General features: G+C 37.8%; 3 protein-coding genes and 1 non-coding gene across 9 annotated transcripts in view; all 4 read left to right on the plus strand.

The window, feature by feature from the left end:
- The window catches only part of LOC143884348 (DNA ligase 6-like), a 29657-nt gene extending 20656 nt beyond the window's left edge, over positions 1-9001 (plus strand). For 2 of the 6 annotated variants that reach the window (XM_077387859.1, XM_077387860.1), the window contains 10 exons: positions 6-165; positions 331-438; positions 1977-2026; positions 6847-6881; positions 7025-7086; positions 7208-7369; positions 7472-7560; positions 7653-7752; positions 8492-8609; positions 8692-9001. In XM_077387859.1, the coding sequence (XP_077243974.1) occupies positions 6-165; positions 331-438; positions 1977-2026; positions 6847-6881; positions 7025-7086; positions 7208-7369; positions 7472-7560; positions 7653-7752; positions 8492-8609; positions 8692-8882 (1075 nt within the window). In that variant the 3' untranslated portion in view covers positions 8883-9001. The other 4 variants (XR_013252820.1, XR_013252822.1, XR_013252821.1 and 1 more) reach the window with 4 other exon arrangements.
- Positions 9002-10678: 1677 nt separating this feature from the next.
- Positions 10679-15323, plus strand: LOC143882891 (histone chaperone ASF1B-like). Its single transcript, XM_077386278.1, has 3 exons — positions 10679-11014; positions 14434-14549; positions 14646-15323. Exons 1-3 carry the CDS (start codon positions 10906-10908, stop codon positions 14988-14990), a joined length of 570 nt encoding a protein of 189 aa, XP_077242393.1. The 5' UTR covers positions 10679-10905; the 3' UTR covers positions 14991-15323.
- Positions 15324-16444: 1121 nt separating this feature from the next.
- Positions 16445-18771, plus strand: LOC143882723 (microbial collagenase). Its single transcript, XM_077386160.1, has 4 exons — positions 16445-16669; positions 17101-17283; positions 17393-17452; positions 18314-18771. Exons 1-4 carry the CDS (start codon positions 16445-16447, stop codon positions 18593-18595), a joined length of 750 nt encoding a protein of 249 aa, XP_077242275.1. The 3' UTR covers positions 18596-18771.
- Positions 17686-17831, plus strand: LOC143885702 (small nucleolar RNA snoR77). The gene has a single exon (XR_013253565.1). It is a non-coding gene; the product is annotated as a small nucleolar RNA snoR77 (small nucleolar RNA).
- Positions 18772-18948: the final 177 nt, after the last annotated feature.

Genomic DNA, 18948 nt, shown 5'->3' on the forward strand with positions numbered 1-18948 from the left:
TGCAGGTATGATGGTCAACGTGCTCAAATTCATAAATTAATAGATGGATCTATACAAGTCTTTTCACGAAGTGGGGAAGAAACAACATCTAGATTCCCAGATTTGGTTAATATAATTAAAGAATTTTGTAAGCCCGCTGCAATGACTTTCATATTGGATGCAGAGGTAACAGATATTTTTTGGAAATGTGTTAGTTTTTTAGAGAATAAATTGATTTGTTATTACTGCATTGGAGTTTATTCTTGTTATTTCTAAGTCAACCACCTTTTGTGTTGCTAGTTTCTATCCCCACATTCATGGTTTGTGTAAGCGCCCATCTATTTTTTCCAGGTAGTTGCAGTCGATAGAAAGAATGGAAGCAAGCTGATGTCCTTCCAAGAGCTTTCTTCCCGAGAGAGAGGGGGTAAAGATTCCTCGATTTCAATGGATAGGATAAAGGTATAATATATCACTGTTTTTCTTTGAACATTTTAAATTTTGTTTTTTGGTCTAGCACTCCAATTTTGAAGATTCAATTGATATAAATTGAAAGCCAATGTAACTTTAAACAACACCATTTCAATAATTAATTCAATAATTTGGTATTATTAATTTAACAAAATCACAGCCAATCCACTAAAGATTGCTTATTTATTTGGTAAGATACATTTTGCTTTTGGATGCACCTTTGGTTTCTCACATTTTGATACTAGATACTGTTGCTAACATCAGTATTCATTACGTGGGCTTAAGGTTTGTACTACAAATGATTATTTTATCACGAACCTACTGCATAAAATAGTATACAGATGATTATTTTATCATGAACCTACTGCATAAAATAGTATACAAATGGATTAAAGAATGGACTTTATCTCTCTATCTCACCTTCAAGTCGAGACTACGATCATTGCATTGAAAATTTATTGCCTTCAGTGATAATGTTATCACCTGTTGAGGTTTATCCCACATTCGTCAACCTTTTCTTTTACTTAATTAATTATCCATTTCAATATGATTTGATTTCCTATGGTAATACCCAATTGAAGATGTTGAATTGCACATTGTCAACATAGATAATTGCTAAAGAGGAAGCCACTAAAGGTCTTCCAATATTTACTTGAGCCAGGCATTTTTTTTATCTTGACACTGCGATCATCTGTTTCACAATGCTCTATTATATTAGTTTTCTTCGCAACACAGGTGCCTTATATGGATTTTCTCTAATTAGGTTAACCTCCTAGTCAACATTGGTGAACTGTATCAAATACTTACTGAAATCTCTAATGAACTATAACCTATCATTTATGGTGCCGTTGTTGAATGTAAGAATATCATTTATTGCTTGTACTGTAGCTTTCTTCATTTATGCGTGAACTGGAAAACTTGTTTTGGTGCCTATGTAATGCTTGTCTACTATTTTAGATATTGTGGTGCATGATGCACTTACATTGCTGCTATGTTGACGGGGTTTTGGGTTTTCAATCAGGTTTCCTTGCTCTAAAATCTGTATATTGTTCATCTTAATGGGTGTATGGATGGGTTTGCTGTTTTCCATGTCATTTGTTAAGAAGATCAAGTTTGTACTTGTGCTTCAAAATCTTTTATGTTGTCATTTTCTAGTCGTGGAAATATCTAAATGGACTGAGATTTTCAGCACAAGTTTCCTTCTTTTTTTTTCTTTAATGCCTTTGTCTAGTATAGAAACGTTGACAACAGGTGTCACAAGCCTTTTTGTTTTTGCAAAAGTGAACATTCAACTACACTTTGAATAAAAAAATCCCTTCATTTACCTGTAAATTTAATTTTATCTTTCTTGTTTCTCTTTATTAGTACATTCTTTTGCCTGCCATAAAAAAAAGGTATTACACTATTACCATGATTATCAGTCCCTTACATTTTAAGTACTCTTTAGGTACAGTTTTCCTTTTCTGTTATTTTTGCTCTAGTTGTTTAAATTCTTGTTAATAATCTTATTCAATATTCTTATGGTGCAGGTTGACATCTGTGCGTTCATCTTTGATATCATGTTCGTTAATGGAGATCAGTAAGCATCTCATCCAGCACCTTATTTGGTCTGGTTATGATGATTCTCATTGTTCATTATCTTTTTGTTGAACTGATTTGCTTTGATAAGCTTCCAGAAATTGAAATTTGCTTTGTTTGTAGTTGGTCAACGCATATTTTTTGTGCTACTGCTATATGAAATTTCTGATATCGCGGCATATGTTATGAGCCTGCACATGGTAAATAGCCTAGCGAGGTGAAACTTTTGAATTCTTCTTTCACCTGAATCAGTTAGGTAGTTGTATGCATACGTAAAGTCATCTATCGAATTGACATTTTGTTGTTACAGGTATTAACTCAAACACTTAGTAAGCATATTCATCATAGTCTGTTCTTGAGGGGAAGAAAGATCCTTGATAGTGATAACTGTTCTTGTTAATCAATCAATTGACAAAACCCATGATAAGATCAAAGGTTGTGAATAAAGTACAGAATATTCCCATCACATCGATCTGGATTTTATTGATTATATATGTCAAACCATAACACAGCCTCTCTCTCTCTCTCTGAACCAAACCTCTTCTAGAACTGTTACAGGTTCAAGAACAGTTTTAAAACATGTTGTCCAGACCCAATAACTCCATTTTGATCCGGTTACAGTCATTATTCATCGTGATCTGATTATTTTTTATTTTCTCTCATCCATACTCAGATCTGATCATATACACCCCAAAGTTTTTTCTACTGTGCCGTGACGTCAATGGTCTGCTGCTATACTTGTGGTGTGTGGGATTAGATACAAATTCTCTCTGAAGGACAACCTCCGTACTGCTGGTTGTCTTGTGATATTCGTGTCCTGTTCGTGTGAGTCAGATCTGGTGTATTCATGAGATGCGCCGGTCATGGTTAATTTACTGGTTTGACTGTATTTTGATCGAGTGATCAAATCGTACTGTCTCTGAGATCTGGAATTCCCTCTACATGTATCTGATCAACATTGTGTTGTGCGTAGCAGATCTACCCTTGATTTGAGAGTGCTGCTGCTACTGGAAGCATTTGTGATCAGATCCGTTATTATTTCTTCTCAGGAGTGTAATGACATCTGTAATATGATCATCTTGGTTATTCTGTATGGATACCACTGAAGATTCCACATCTGGTGACTTGGTAGGCCAACTAATCACATCTGTTAAATTGAATGGACAAAATTATTTCGTGTGGGCTCAATATTTTAAGAATTTTATTGGTTCCAAAGGTGTGCTAAACTTTTTAACATCCCAAGGACTATGATGAATGGATGAAAGATAACTATCTGATTATGATATGGCTGTTCAATAGTATGGAACCCTCTATTAGCTCCACAGTTGTTTTTCGTAACTCTGCTTAAGCTGTGTGGGAGGCTTTAGAAGAGCGATATTCTCATGATAAAAATATTTCCAAAATCTATCAACTATATGAGGATATTCTTATGTTGAAACAAGGAAACACATCCTTGGGCGAGTATTATAGTAGTCTTAGGGCATGTCTGACAACCATGAAAAAAATTTCAGGGAATATTTGTTTAGCCAAGGTGACAGAAGGGTACAAGAGGGCAAGAGGGCTAGAGGGCTAGAGAGAGAGAGAGAGAGAGAGAGGAGAGGAGAGTGAAAAGAGCATTGGATGGGACTGGAAACAGACAGGGAGTGTATATATATATATATGATGCTCGACCGTGAAGTACCGTCAAAACGGTACCACCCTTGATATTTGATCCAACAGCAGACCACTTTTTAAGAGGCTGCTGTTGGATCAAATATCAAGGGTGGTACCTCTGACGTACCACCTTGACGGGACTTCACGGTCGGGCATCATATAATTTCTCATATATATATATATATGAGGAAAATGATTGTGAGCTTGAAGCTCATATAGCAATGGAGCTGATTTTTGGTACACACCCTATCTATGATGGGGCCTTGCAAATGAATGGTTTGGATCACCACAAAAAATGTGGGACCCATGTGTTTGGGCCCTCAAGCTCATATAAGCTATATGAGCTTCAAGCTCACAATCATTTTCCTCTCTCTCTCTCTCTCTCTCTCTATATATATATATATATATATATATATATATATATATATATTTGTTTATTTATTTATTTATTTTCCCTGTTTCCAGCCCCATCCTATGCTCTCCTCACTCATCATCCTCAAATCTCGCTTTCTCTCCTGCCTCTCTGACACTAGATAAATAAATATTCCCTGTTTTTTTTTTCATGGTTCTCAAATATCCCCTTAATGGCATGTGGTAAGAGCTCAACATATATCAGCCACTTTCTACAAACTTGGAATTACTTAGGAAGCAACATGAAGAGTTCCAGGTAGCTAAATTTTTGTTTGGGTTGAGTGCTGATTATCAATCAATAAAAGGACAACTTCTGACCAGTAACAACATTCCATTTATGCAAAATGTGTACTCGCGTCTGCAACGTTTTGGGGCGATTTACTAATCTTCCTTATTGAATTCTATCACGGCAAGGAAATCTTCAGTTTTCGCATCTACTAATGGCCGTAGGTGTGTGGCTCTTCTAGTCGTTGCAGCCTTGCAGGGGCAAAGATTGAGGAGGCTGTGGTAGAGAAAGAGGTATTTGAAAATTTATTCATTGTGGGTAAACAAATCATATTGTAGATAAATGTTGCGGGCTAACTAAGCATCAGTGCATGTTGGTGTTGACTCAGAATCCACTGAGAGTGCAACACATCCTACATCTAGGGATAGTAGTACGGTTGTCCTTTCACGAGAAGAGTACGAGAAACCTCTCCAACAGCTTTCTTCTTTCATTGCGCATACCGCCACTCTTGCTCCCTCAGTTACTGCTTTTCTAGTCTCCCAACCCTCTTCTTAACTGGTCATTAATTCTAAGGCTTTCTCACATGTGATTGGTGAGTCTAGTATTTTCTTTTTTTTCTCTAATTCAGAATCCATTACTTATGTTATACTTGCCGTTGTGTCTCAATCTAGGGTTTCTGAGCAAGGAGTGGCCTATTCTCCTATCTCCCTTTCTCTTTCCTCTATTTTATATGTCCCAAAATTTCCATTTAACTTGCTTTCTTTTAATCAATTAACTAATTTAATAAAATGTTCTGTTACCTTCTACCCATCTCATTGTGTTTTCCAGAATTTATAGACAGAGAAGAAGATTGGTGGCGAACATGAACATAATTGATTGTACTACCTGGATGGGCCTCTTCACTCCATTGCTATGCTGTCATCTGCTTCTCATTTAGAATGACATTCTCGTCTTGTGCATCCATCACTGGAAATATTGCAGCAAATGGTTCCTTGACTGCCTTCTCTTTGCCCTATTTATGCTCTTGAGTACGAGTCGTGTTAACATGGAAAGCATCACCAGTCTTTTTTTCATCCCTGTGTTAAGCAGTTTTGCACCTTTCTCATTAATCTATTCTTATATTTGGGGTCCATGTCGCGTGTCTAGTTTTTATTGGGTTTTAGTATTTTGCTACATTTGTGGATGACTTCTCACGGATGTCTTAGGTGTTTAAAGATCATACTGAATTTTTCCATGTATTTAAAGCAAAAGACAAAAGAACCTTTTAAATCATATATTTATTCCATGATGCTTTGTTCACTTTTTCAGGAATGATCAATGATCCTTGTTGCCTCACATGTTAAATTACTAGAGGAATTAGGAAGGAGAGAAACTTTTAGAGCAATGCAGTTCCTATTTCCAAGTTTGGGGAAATAGTTACAATTTTGATTATTATCGAACTTGGATTTAAAAGAGACAAGGGGTGCGGAGCAAGATTTGCACATTTAAGTGGGTTAAGTAATTAAAGATGATATCAGAAAGGAAAGATTCTGGGCTAGGTGAGAATAATTTGTGATTGATGTTCTTAAGCTCAACTCTGATGGGGATCTGTTGGAGAATCCAGGTTCCGCCAATTGATAAGTTGGCAAAAGATGGAGTTTCTAAGCAAGTTTTAGAACTTTTTGGTTTTTTACCGCCCTAATTGTATAATGGTGGGGTTGTCTCTGTTTTCTTGGTTTGTATCTCTGTCCTTGTACTTGAAGGGGGACCTTCTCAGTCTTCTTTTAATGCATTCTGTTACCATTCAAAAAATAAAATAAAATCCAGGTTCCGCCAAGTTATGAGTGATTCTAAGTTGCTGAGTGGGATATCTCTGGCCCCTTGGGCATTGAAGATTCAAACATGATAGGGCCTTTAGGTCTCTAAAATGGTTTACGACTCTTTTTATATACCTTGGAGCAAGATTGGTAGTTGAAATGATTCCAGGAATTCAAATTGTTGAGCTTCTAAAAGGAGACGGGCTTTGTAGGTTACCACATGGCGTACATGATATTTGGAACTTACTTGTGGATTAGAGAAGTCCTGTGTTATAACTTGATGTTGTATTTGAGGCTAATGAGATATAGTCAATTCTGGAGCTAGGAAAGGTATATAGGTCATTCACTTTTATGTACTGGGGCAATCTTTCCTCGAATTTTCTTTTCCTTTCTCTAATAAAATTTTTGTTTATAAAAGATAATAATAAATAAGGGATGAAAGAAACTCTGGAGATGCTTTTTAGGCGACGTTTGTGTCGTGTTCTTGAGTGGCAGGAAAAGTGGGTGCAGGATTTTTCAATAAGTTTGAAGCTTGAATTCATTTTGTATATTGTCTCTGTATGTTATCATTTATCAATAGTTTGCTTTCGCGAGAAAGAGACTCTTTTAAGAGATCTTTTTGTCCCTTTGTGTTGGTTATTTCAAAAGCATTAGATGGGTATTAAATATCAGCAACTGAACTGATGCTTTCTTAAGATTCTGATAGTAGGTGTTCTAAAATTGATTTGCTTACAGGCTCTTGGGTTTCTCTCTGCGTCAAAGGCGAAAATGTATGTTTTTAACTTTTTATATCTATGACCATCTGTTTTGTGATTACTGTTTTCACTGAAAGTACTCTTCTTACTGTCGAAGATTATATCATGCATTGTAAATATTACAAATGTCCCAATCTTTGTTTCAAAAATAATAACAGATTTGAAGGATTTATTTTATGAAAAGAAGTTGGGTTACTTCGAGTTTGCAAAAGAAATAACTGTAAGTCTTTTGCCTACACTTGCTTGCGTACTTGATTTTTTATTTTTTTTAATTTTTCCGTTTTCGTTTTCGTTGTCATTTTCATTTACATAATAGTTTCTCTCATTTTGGCATAGTGTAGGTGGAGGCTGATGAAGCATGTACGAGTGCTGAAGCCACATTGACTATGATAAACTCATTTCTTGAAGATGCGTTGAACTCCTCATGTGAAGGAATAATGGTAAAATCTCTAGATGTTGATGCTGGATATGCCGCATCTAAGCGTACTGACACATGGCTAAAGGTACCTAATTTGATGTTTGGATAGTTCGCTTATTTCTAAACATGAACTAGTGTTCTTGACAGAAATTTCTTAAGCTCTGATAGATACCCGCTTGTCTGATAGGTCAAACGAGATTATTTGGAAGGTTTGAATGACTCTCTAGATTTAGTTCCAATTGGTGCTTGGCACGGGAATGGGAGAAAAGCAGGATGGTATTTTTCTGAGAACCATTTTCTTTCTTCCTGCTTCCAGGTAACTGACTTCTTCTTTCAGAGGGATTCTGAGAAGCCTTGTCATGATTCAGGTACAGTCCTTTCCTCATGGCATGCTACAACCCTGATACTGAAGAATTTGAAAGTGTGTGTCGTGTCATGTCCGGATTTTCAGATACTTTCTATATAGAGGTAAATACAAATTACTATTGAATTGCATGCAAGTTGTAGATAGTCTATGTTGCACATACCAGATTATGGTGTGGATATCGTAATGGCTGAAATGGACCAGCCAGCAAGTGAAACCTAAATTTAAGACGTGACAGTGTGACACAGCCATATATCTTGTTAGGAACATGTATTGAAAAATATTTGCTCCTGTAGTTTTAATTTCTAACAGAACTTCTTTTCAAAAATCAACTAATATAAGAAACTCTGAGATTTCTTGGTGAGATAGCAACCCACGTGGAAATTACCTGTAACATAGGCAACCTGTGTAACATTGGTAATTTTTTTTCTAAACTTCGAGACACAGATCTTTAGGATGGCCAGCAGCGAGTGTTTAGTCAAGCCTGTTTTGCTGGTTTAGAAAGACCCTACACTTTCTTTTGGGTGGTGTCGAACTTTTGATCAACCATGCCATATGCAAAATGTATGGAAGAAGACGAAGGAAGAAGCGAGCAGGAAGGAAGAAAGAAAGAGGGATTGAAGAGATGGTAACTCCAGCCCCACGACTGTATATAGGTGTAAATTTCCATTAATTGCATGGAATGCCATTAAGAACCGTTAATGATGGGCCCTATCTTGCTAATGTAAATTAAGATAAAAGAAATAACAGAAGTCCACCAATTCATAATTCAATCTAAACTAACTCAACTCAACAGGTTGAGATTTCTCATCACTGGCAAAACTCTGGTGCTTGCTTTTACAGATGAAAGATTTCTTTTCCGGTGAAAAGATCCTCTCCAAAAGACCACCTTATTATCAGACAGCTGAGACGCCCAATATATGGTTTTCCCCGGAACTTGTTTGGGAAATCAGAGGTGCAGGTATGTGAAGTCCTTTTATGCTTCTTAACTTGCAGCATTGTAATGCATTTCACTGATTTTTGATCTCAACTGGATGTGACAGACTTCACAATTTCGCCAGTTCATCAAGCTGCGATTGGTTTAGTTCATCCATCTCGTGGAATCTCAATCAGATTCCCAAGGTTTATCCGCTCTGTATCAGGCAGAAAACCAGAGGATTGTAGCACGTCAGCAGATATAGCTGATATGTTTCAATCTCAGACTCGAAAGATGGAAGTGACTGTCCAAGATTGAGTTCCTATTGATGCAGTGCAATAATGGTGGTGTATAGTAGAATGTTGAGGTCCAAGTTTTGTATATGCAGCTTGCTGAACTTTTAGTTTATAGGCTATCTGGTGTCTATTTTCTTTGTATAGGCCATGAAAAAATTGTAAATAGCATATAGCTCAATTTCCTACTTCAGGTGGTCATTGGTTAAACTTGTGGGCCGTTTAAACAATTTTTAAATTAATATCTTACTAGAAGACAAAAAATAGAGAAATGTTGTGATCCTGAGTGCTTTTAGGGTTTAGCCTGACATGTTCCACCAAGTCTTGAGTGCTTTTAGGGTTTAGCCTGATATGTTCCACCAATTCTTGGGGCCTTTGGCATATTGTTTAGGTTCCTAACCTTTGGTATGAGAGTCAATGAACTGTCATGTCTTGTGTTCGAGTCATTGAAGGAGCAACATGTGAAAAGGGCTATACACATTTAAAAGATCGCCGATAAAATGCCGATCCTTTTTTAGTAACCACACATTGTCTAACCAAATCAAATTCTCTAGTGATACCTCCCTCAAAAAATCTCCCCCAACTAATGAAGAGATCTTAGTGGGGATTGTCACGAGTGAAATGTAAGACAGAAGGGGCAAGCTGTGACAATGACTATCTAGAGCAACTAGAGTGAAAGTATATCGCAGAGTTAGCTGCCGACCTGTGAAAAAGGAGTCCCTGAAAGTAAGAGTGAAAGCTGTCATAGAGTGGGCTGTTTGTGAACTTGCTGGATTATTATGAAAGGCCGTATGAACCTGTAAAGGTAGTACAGTGAAGGTGAAGGTGCCAACCTTGAGATTTGATCCAACAGCAGCTCCTCAAAAAGTGAGCTGGGTGAGGAGCTGCTGTTGGATCAAATTTCAAGGGTGCCACCTTCACCGTACCACCTTTACGTGTTCATACTGGCTTTCATCATATAATTTCTCCTAAACATTTTCTATTCATTAAACTTATTTTTTGCATTTACTAATTTTTATTACCTTTCTTTGCACCAAATCCGGATCAAACCCAAAATTTCCCCTGCCGGGTTTTTGCCATATCACGTTTAGCTTACTGCCACGCTCCCATGCATCCTCTTCTTTCTTTAGACACCGCTTCATAGATAGCTATCGCTGCACGGCTGTGCCAAACAGTGTCAACGAGATTGTTCGCCACTGGGATAGAAATCCATGGATAAGCTGTACTTCAAATTGGCTATTCGTTATTCCCCAATTATGTATTGGTATCATGGCTTGAAATTTTGACCGACACCGAAACGTGCCGAAACCGAAACCGCCGAAACCTACCAAATTTTGGTCGAAATTAAATTTTGGAAATTTAGGCAATTTCGTCGAAATTTTTGAAAAAATATTAATTTTTTATTCCCATACCAAATTTCAGCAGAAATGACCGAAGGCCAAACTTTCGGTCCCAAAAAACGACATTTCGTGCCTCTTTACTGAATTTCGGCCGAAATGTGTGGATTTCGGCTAGGTCAGAAATTTCCAACCATGATTGGTATAAAAATTAAAAAGTCCAACGGGAAGAGGGGATAGCAAGCCTATCCAAGAATGACTTTGCCTACGAAAACATGTTAATTAGACACACATTTGGGAGATGATATATTCGTCCCTTTTCTTACTTGGGACAGCCCCCTATAGTGTAAAAGAGTAGTCATAAATCGTAATTCGTAAACACACTAGGGGGGGGGGGGGTCAAAAGTAAAAAACGAAGAGCATTTTCTTCATTTTGCCCTTCCCTCTTTCCATTCGCCGACCCGCTAACAAGGAAAACTCAAAATCTCCCGCCAATCTCCCTCCTCTCCCTCTCATATCGACCGGCTACTCCCGGTATAACCCTTCCTTTCCACCGCCACTCCGTACCGGGAACCGGCCTGACGTGTACGTATATAAACCTTCCGAGATAAATCTCGGAGGCCTCCATTTTCGACTCCTTTTTTATTTCTTCGTTTTGATGAAGGTTCTGCGATCATCTAGGGTTTCGAAAAATCTCTCTGATCGGCGATCATGAGCGCCGTCAATATAACGAACGTCACCGTCTTAGACAATCCCGCAGCATTTCTCAATCCTTTCCAGTTCGAGATATCTTACGAGTGCTTGATTCCTCTCAAAGATGGTATGATTCTCATGATCTTACCCTATGCTCACTTCTTTTCATCTTCTTGATGATTTGCTGTATTGTGAGCGATTTGGAGGTTTCGCAAGGGTTTTTTTTTTTTTTTATGATTTTAGGGTTTCTGATGTTATTCAACCCATATTAGGGTTTCTGATGCACCTTGATGGGGTCTTCCCTTTTAATTGCTTTTCTTTGCATACAACGAAGCAAGTGCATGTAGAAATAGTTAATAGGAATAAAATAGGTTATTGTAAACGTTATGCTAGTTTGGGGTTTTTGATTGAAGTTCAATTTCTGAAAAGAAAATATGTCATGTAAATCATGAGATGCGATATTTAGATTCCCTAATTTTTTATTCGTGGAACTTTGTTTGCTAAGCTCTATCTGTGATTTTCTATGGATAAATGTCTTTATAGTTTGTATAATTTTGTTTATTTGGATACCTAAGTTAAATTTAGAGTTTCATGCAATGGTTTTTTTTTTACTCAGAGCAAGCTGCGCAGTACTTTGTGTTCAATCAGTGGCCAAGAGCAGTTGATGTGTAGAACTTTGAGCAACGTCCATTTATGTGTGTCGAAGAATTTAAATGAACCTAGAAAAGAATTTTTTTAGAAGTTTGGCTTAAGAATCTAGAAGAAAAATATTGATGATTATTATCTAATATTTGTTGGAAAGTTTTATATTGTTGCAGCAAGAACCCACCACTAGAAATCCGGTTAACAGAAACTATTCAAAGTAAACAACAACAAATAGGCACCGGTAACTCAAAGAAAAGGCCCTAAAAAATTTGTTCAACAATTCAAGTGTGTAGTGAAGTAAAGAAAAAAACACGAAATCAAGAGACGCAAGAGATTTACGTGATTAGGCACTTGGCCTACATCCATGGGCAATCCAGCAAGTAGAAATTCACTAACAAGTATGGGAAAATACAAGCAAGGGTGAAAACCAAGAAAGCCAAATTAAACTTCAAAGGTCTAGTTTGAGACCCCTCCATTTTCATCTTTTTATAGTGAAATTGGATTTTTTGCTTATGCTATTCTGGTCAGTTCTTTGTGTAGACTAATGGGAGCTGCACCTGATTCTGTATAGAAAATAATGCATTATATTAAAGTCAACTCATGAATAGACAAGTTGCTTGTATTTTTAGTTTCATTTTGTGGTTTTTTAGGGATACGTTATTTTGATAAATCCATCATGGGATATTGTATTTCTATTGGGAGTAATTTGATTCCCATGAGAAGAAAACTGACAAATTTGCCTATTATAATTTGACTATAGAGTTTTGCTTTCATGCCTAACGAGCTTATCTATGTAATGATCTCTATGCAGTATGGTTGGTGTCAATCAAAGCAATGAGTTGATTTTTCAACAATGTGATTGCAATTTCCATTTCAATTTATGATATATCCACCATATAGGATACTGTATTCCTATTGGTAGTAATTTGATTCCCATGAGAAGAAAGTTGGAAATTTTGACGATTATAATTTGACCAGATATTTTGCTTCCTCTCTTAATGAGCTTATCTGTTATGATATGTATGCAGTATGGATGGTTTCAACTGAAGCAGTGACTTGGTTCTTTCTTTTTTTTTGAAAAGTGAATATTTATTGATATCATACGAAGGTTACATTAGAAGGGACCAGGAGTCCCCCATTTGCTCCTTCGAATGAAGCCTAGGCAGGAGCTCTAGGGCCTTGGGAGATAAACTTTCCAAATCTATCATTTTACAAAATGATTCTTCCTCACCTATGGCATTACGGTCGCCTTAATAAAGATCCTACACAAAGGCCGAGACGCATGTTTTCCTTGAAAACCGGGTACTCCTGATAGCTTTCAGAACCATTTTTCATAGAAGGTATCAGCTGCAGCTACACCTTCCTTCACCGATGCTTGAACTTCGGCTAAAATCTACCAGAAACCTACTATCTGGTTAACTGTCTACATCAGAAACCAAAAACTGAGGGATATCTTAACCCAGGAAAAACTATACAAGGATACGATGGTGAAAATTGAATTAACCCCTTACTTCATGAGAGCATGAGCTCTCTATTCCCTTTCCTTGGGGTTTTGTCTTTTTTTGCCCCCTCGTCCATCTTCTCTATGTCAAAGAACATTATCTTTGTCTCTTCAAGATTTTCCTGATACCCTATTCCCCAGGTGGGCTCCCATTGTCGTCATTTTTTCAAACTCATCGGAGAAGCCTTTTTCTTCTTTTTCTGATACTTCTTCCTTGTCCTCTTCTGAGGATACCTCATCCATTTTCGACACCTCCTTCACTTCTTCCTCTGACACTGCCATCTCTTCCTTTGAAATCCCCAATACTCTCTCTCCTGTAGTCTGTTATGCTCTCTCGATGCAGGCTTTAATTTTCCCGCTAAGCTCCGCTTCCATTGAGTCTCTTGTCATCTTGGATTCCTCATCAGGGAAACATATTCCCTTCTTCTTTTCCTTCTTTTCCGCCCTGGCGGCCACAAAGACTTGGTTCTTTAACAGTACAATTGCAATTTCCATTGCCTTTGAATTGAAATAATGAGTTTCATGGATGTTGATTGCTACTTTATAAGATCGATCTCAAAATGAAGTCGAAATCACAATTATATTCACCTATGCCTTGTTTAAACCATGGAGGAATACACGGTAGCTCCAAAAACTGTTTGTTTGATGTTATCTACCGGCCTTGCCTTTTTAAAATTGTATTACATGTGTTTTTGTTCTTAACTCAATGTCCGCATAAGGGATCTGCAGTCTTTCTTCTTTACGTGGTCATTTTTATCTTTGAAATATCTAATTCATGATTTTACATTTGAAAACAGAATTATGCTATGTAAAATGAGGTTGACTTGTGCTATCTTTGAATGCATGTTTCGTTGCTTAGATTTTTCGATACATAGAGATTTTGTGATTCTTCCAGATGACACACATGCGCACAAAACATTTCCATCACTTTAATGATGTTGCACTATGTTCAACCATTAGAGAAATTCATAGTTTCATGCATCCAACACAGTTTCATGCAATATCTGAATCTTTTTTGTGGCATGGTTTATTAAGTGTGATCTTTTGGCAATATCTGAATCTTTTTTGGTCCATAAAGAACGAGCCTGAATCAAGCCCAATGCCCATCCATGTTCATTTCCGTGGTGGTTAATCCTGCAAACTACATCCAACACAGTTTCTTGGGAAGATAAATATATGACTGCAACTTCTATTTCCTTTGAAATATGTGGCATGGTTTATTAAGTTTTTTTTTTTTATCTTTTGGCATATCTGTATCTTTTTGGGCCTGTAAAGAACGAGCCTCCATCAAGCTCAATGCCCATCCATGGTCATTTCAGTGGCTGTTAATCTTGCAAACTTTGATTTCTATTTTGGTATATCTTGCTAGATGATAACATTTGCTACCCTATCCCTTGCAGATTTGGAATGGAAACTTACCTATGTTGGATCTGCTGAGGATGAGACTTACGACCAACTTTTGGAGAGTGTGCTTGTTGGGCCTGTCAATGTGGGCAACTATCGGTTTGTCTTCCAGGCAATTCTCACTCCCTATGCAGTCCCTAGGTTGGCTTGATTTTCTTGATATTCACACTTGGGATCAAAACTAACTTGTGTAGTTATTTTTTGCCAGGCTGACCCACCAGATCCCACAAAGATCCGTGATGAGGATATTATTGGTGTGACAGTTCTGCTGCTGACTTGCTCTTATATTGGACAGGAGTTTATTAGAGTAGGCTACTACGTGAATAATGATTATGATGATGAACAGCTAAGGGAGGAACCACCCCCAAAGGTGTTGATTGATAGGGTCCAGAGAAACATCTTGGCTGACAAACCCCGGGTCACAAAGTTCCCCATCAATTTCCATCCAGAAACAAATGACAATGGAGGGCAACCTCCTGCTCCATCTCCCGATGATTATGTCGAAGAACATCCTGTCGAAGAACCGGTACCTGATGTTCCACACCAAAATTAAAACTTCTCACCAACTTTTGGTCTTCACATTTTTGGTAAAAGAAAAGGAATTGCTGGAACAATGGTTGATGGTAAAGTCTAATTCAAGATTCAGAAGCATTGTATTGCTGTGGAGTTCTTTCTGATGGGCATGTATAATAGTGTTTCATTTACTTTATTTTCATCATCCGTTTTTTGCATCTTGCTACCCAATTGTTGGTCATGGTTATGCTCTTGCCATGCTGATGCTTCTGTTTTGGAATTTAGGAAGTTGTTTTCAGACTCAACTGTAATTCCATAAAAAACTTTCAGTTTTGCTCAAGATCTTTACTTATGGTTTCTTCGATTGCTCCAATGGAATATTTATTGCAGTCTCACAACACTTGAAGCAGTGCTTCTAAACTCATTTGCCTATGGTATTTTTTGACTTGGATGCGTGGGAAGGAGTTTCTAATAAACTTGGAAGGGCTAAAACTGAGTTGACTCAGTCAAGTTAATGAAACACTGGTGGAGTTTTTTAGGAGCGACTATGCATGGCCTTTAGAATGAAAACTATTACCAACAATGGTCGGGTCTTTTTTACTTGGATTATGGGGTGCCACCTTATCTACTGGTGAGGTTTGGTTAAATTAATCTGTGACTACTTGCCTTGCTCCGTCTGCCCATGTGGCATGGCTTTTGTCCCCAACCAAACAAACTTGAAAAAGAAAGGTTTTTTGCTAGTCTTGGGATTTATCACTCTTCTCTCTCTCTTTCCTCTCTTTGTTGGTAATGACTCTCCTACTACTCCCTTATTTTTGATAATGTCACCTCCCATCATGAAACTAGTTTAGTCAACTAATCCAATTTTACTTATCTAGAGTTTCCATTACTTTGGCTAAAATTATGGCAATTACCTGCAACAGTTAAATGAGTTATTTTTTTATTATTAAACAAACAGTTGGCTGGGGCTCTCTTGCACATTGAGGCACACTCAATAGGCAACAGTCTTTATAAAGCTCGTTGGAATCATTGGATGTGGGATCCAGCATGTGGGTGGCCCAGATAATCTCATCAAAAAGGAAATGATACCCGCACTTGTATTGTTAATGACACTCCTCAACTTTTAACAGGGATTTTGCTAGGTAATTTCACGGAAAGCCATATCGCGGTTAGCTTCTGCGGTAGAGCAGCCCCATCAGATGAATTAAATGAATAGGACAAACTCTACTAAAGAGTGGGCATGTGTGGCTATTCTCTCCTGCAAAAGTGAGCCGCGAAATGGATTTCCACAAAATTGCCTAGCAAATCTCCTTCTAGTTCATTTTCAGTTTTTTCATTATTTCTAGAGAGAACAAAAAACGAGAGAGAAAAATCAGAACAAAGTCCAGCCTCTCAATCATTTTACCCACACAAACCTATCCACATCACTAGATATCAATCCAATCTTCCCCTGATTTTCCCAACTCCAAATGGATGTTCAAACCCAAGTGAATTATGGCCTCCATACCAACATCTTCCTCTCTCTCCTTCATTTCCAACCCCTCCTCTTCCAATCCTTCCCTCTTCCTCCCTCTCCAAATCCCACTTCTCAAAACCACAAACTACCCACTTCTCAAAATCAGAGACCACACTACTAGATTCTCAACATCAAATCTCAAAGCCCTTGAAAGGGAGCAGTATGACACCCCTCTTCTTCTCCAAGAAGACCTGGACAATCAAGTATGGCTCTCTCCTCTTCTCCTTTTGTCCCCCAATTTTTTCATAATCTGGGTCTGCTGTTATTCATCTCCTGAAAAAAGCTGTTTTGTTTTTCCTCTATATTGGTTCTTCACTCCCTGAAAAACCTGGGTTTTGTTTTTCTTCTCCATTTCTTTGAAACATAGTTTTAAAACCCCCTGCGTCATTGTGGACATCCCCGAGTCGACTCCCTTTTCCCTTGCCGCATTACAGTCAATAAAAACTCACACTAAGGAGTTATACCGAGTTATGGCTGCATCATCCGAGTACTTGACCACATCGTGCTGAGTCGACTGGGATTTTCTTCGACCACAGATTCATGTTTTGAAACACTGCTTGAAAAACTGGGGTCTCTTCTTTCTGCTCTTCACAATTTATTGATAATCTGGATTGTATTCTTTTTTACTATTCAGAGAGTTGAGGAGAGTATCAAGGTGCTTAAGAATGCTGCAAAGACGAGACGGGTCCCGGCGGAAGAAGTCCTCTCTGCACTTGCAGTGATCAAGAAGGCGAAAATCGATTCCTCCGAATTTCTAAATACTCTCGGCGGATCAGAATCGCCGGGGAGAACCTGGATGCTTATTTTCACTACTCAGGTATACAATTATCCTCTTTTTTTTCCTACCTAGTTTTTGTTTAATCAAGTTATGGATTTTGATAATTCTCTCTGTTTTGGTGCTGATTGGTTTTTGGACTGAGGTTTAGGAACGACTGAAGAGCGGTAGCTATTTCCCGATCACTGCCGTTCAGCGATTCGACGCTGCTGTAAGCATTTTTCTTACTGTTCCTTCTTCTTTTTGAAGTCCAATTGAATTTGTCATGTGATTATTGATTTCAGTGAATTTTCCTGTTCGGACTTCAATCTTTCACTCTCCCACTTTGTATCTTGTGATCAGGGTTCCTTTTGTTTTTTCCAAATCTCTGCTAACAAGGTCTTGCTTTGCTTTTCTTTTCTTTGCTCTCTCTGTTTTGGATGTGTATAATGTATTGAGCAAAGATTGCAGCCCCTTTGCGTCTGAAAGAGATGGCATACGAGCTGTTAATTTGCTTGGAAATATATCCATATTTTGCTTTCTTCAGACTTGCTGAGAAGGGATGTTCTCATCCCTTAGTTGAAGCTGGGTCTAGTAAGCCTAAGAACATCTGCTCATTTATTTTCTCTCTTAGAAAAATCATGTCTAGAACTTGATTCTGGATGTGGGTTCTTACGAAATCGTGATTTTCTTGTTGTTTTTATATCCAATAATAGATCACTTTTGAAGCACAAAGATATAAAAGTGTCATACTTCATACAAGAAGCTTCTCCAGTATGATAGGAGAACCCAATCTGTTTATTCGTTTACATGCTCATGGAGGATTCTCACAAACGAGTTACAAAAAAAAGATGGAATGGTTTGTTAGAATACAAAAATTCCTATGCATTGATGTTAGCTTTTTCCTTTTTGGTTTTTGTGTAAGATCAGACCCTTGAACTACAATGGAAAACTGGTGCAGTTAACGACGTGGGATCTCATTTCTCTTGTTAGCAAGTTGTAAAATGAATTTTTCACTCAAATCAACAGCTGATATTCAAGTCAGGTTTCATCTGTGTGCTTAAGGGACTAACAATAGAAACTTGATTTCCAGGCAAAGAGGATTGAGAATGGAGTATACCTGGGTCCGGTCGGATCCCTGACGTTCGAAGGGCGGTTTTCATGGGAGAAAAGGATGTTGGCATTCATTTTCGAGTTTGTTCGTATAAAGTTTGGTTCACTTGGTCCCTTGCAGATAAGTTTGGGTAAAAGAGAAGAGAGGGAACCAAGCACCAAGGATCCTTTCTTCATCTGGTTTTATGTGGACGAAGAAATCGCCGTTGCCCAAGGCAAGGGTGGGGGAACTGCATTCTGGTGCCGATGCCGCTGTGTGTAACATAGCTTTGTTCTTACTGTTCAGTTAAATATTTTCATATGCTGTGTGTATTCATACTTCTTTTTCGTTTAAAACCATATCATCAAAAAGGTAAGTGTGTCCCTCAGTATAGATATGTATTGGAATTTCGACAGCAGTTTCAAGGAAAAAGTGAAGAAGCCCTTTCATTGTTCTTAGACTGAGAAATTATATGGGGAGTCCCCATATTTTTATTTTCTTCTTATTTTCTGAAAGCAGATATACAGAGATTTCTTGCATGGTAAATGGTGAGAGAATCCAAAGGCTACCCATATGTATTTCTCAACAAGTCACAGCAATACATTAATAAAATCCTAGTTTGTGAAGACATCCCA

The sequence above is a fragment of the Tasmannia lanceolata genome, unplaced genomic scaffold, assembly GCF_043159265.1.
Source record: "Tasmannia lanceolata isolate RefF3 unplaced genomic scaffold, GAP_Taslan_0.1 ptg000008l, whole genome shotgun sequence".
Classification (NCBI taxonomy): domain Eukaryota; kingdom Viridiplantae; phylum Streptophyta; class Magnoliopsida; order Canellales; family Winteraceae; genus Tasmannia; species Tasmannia lanceolata.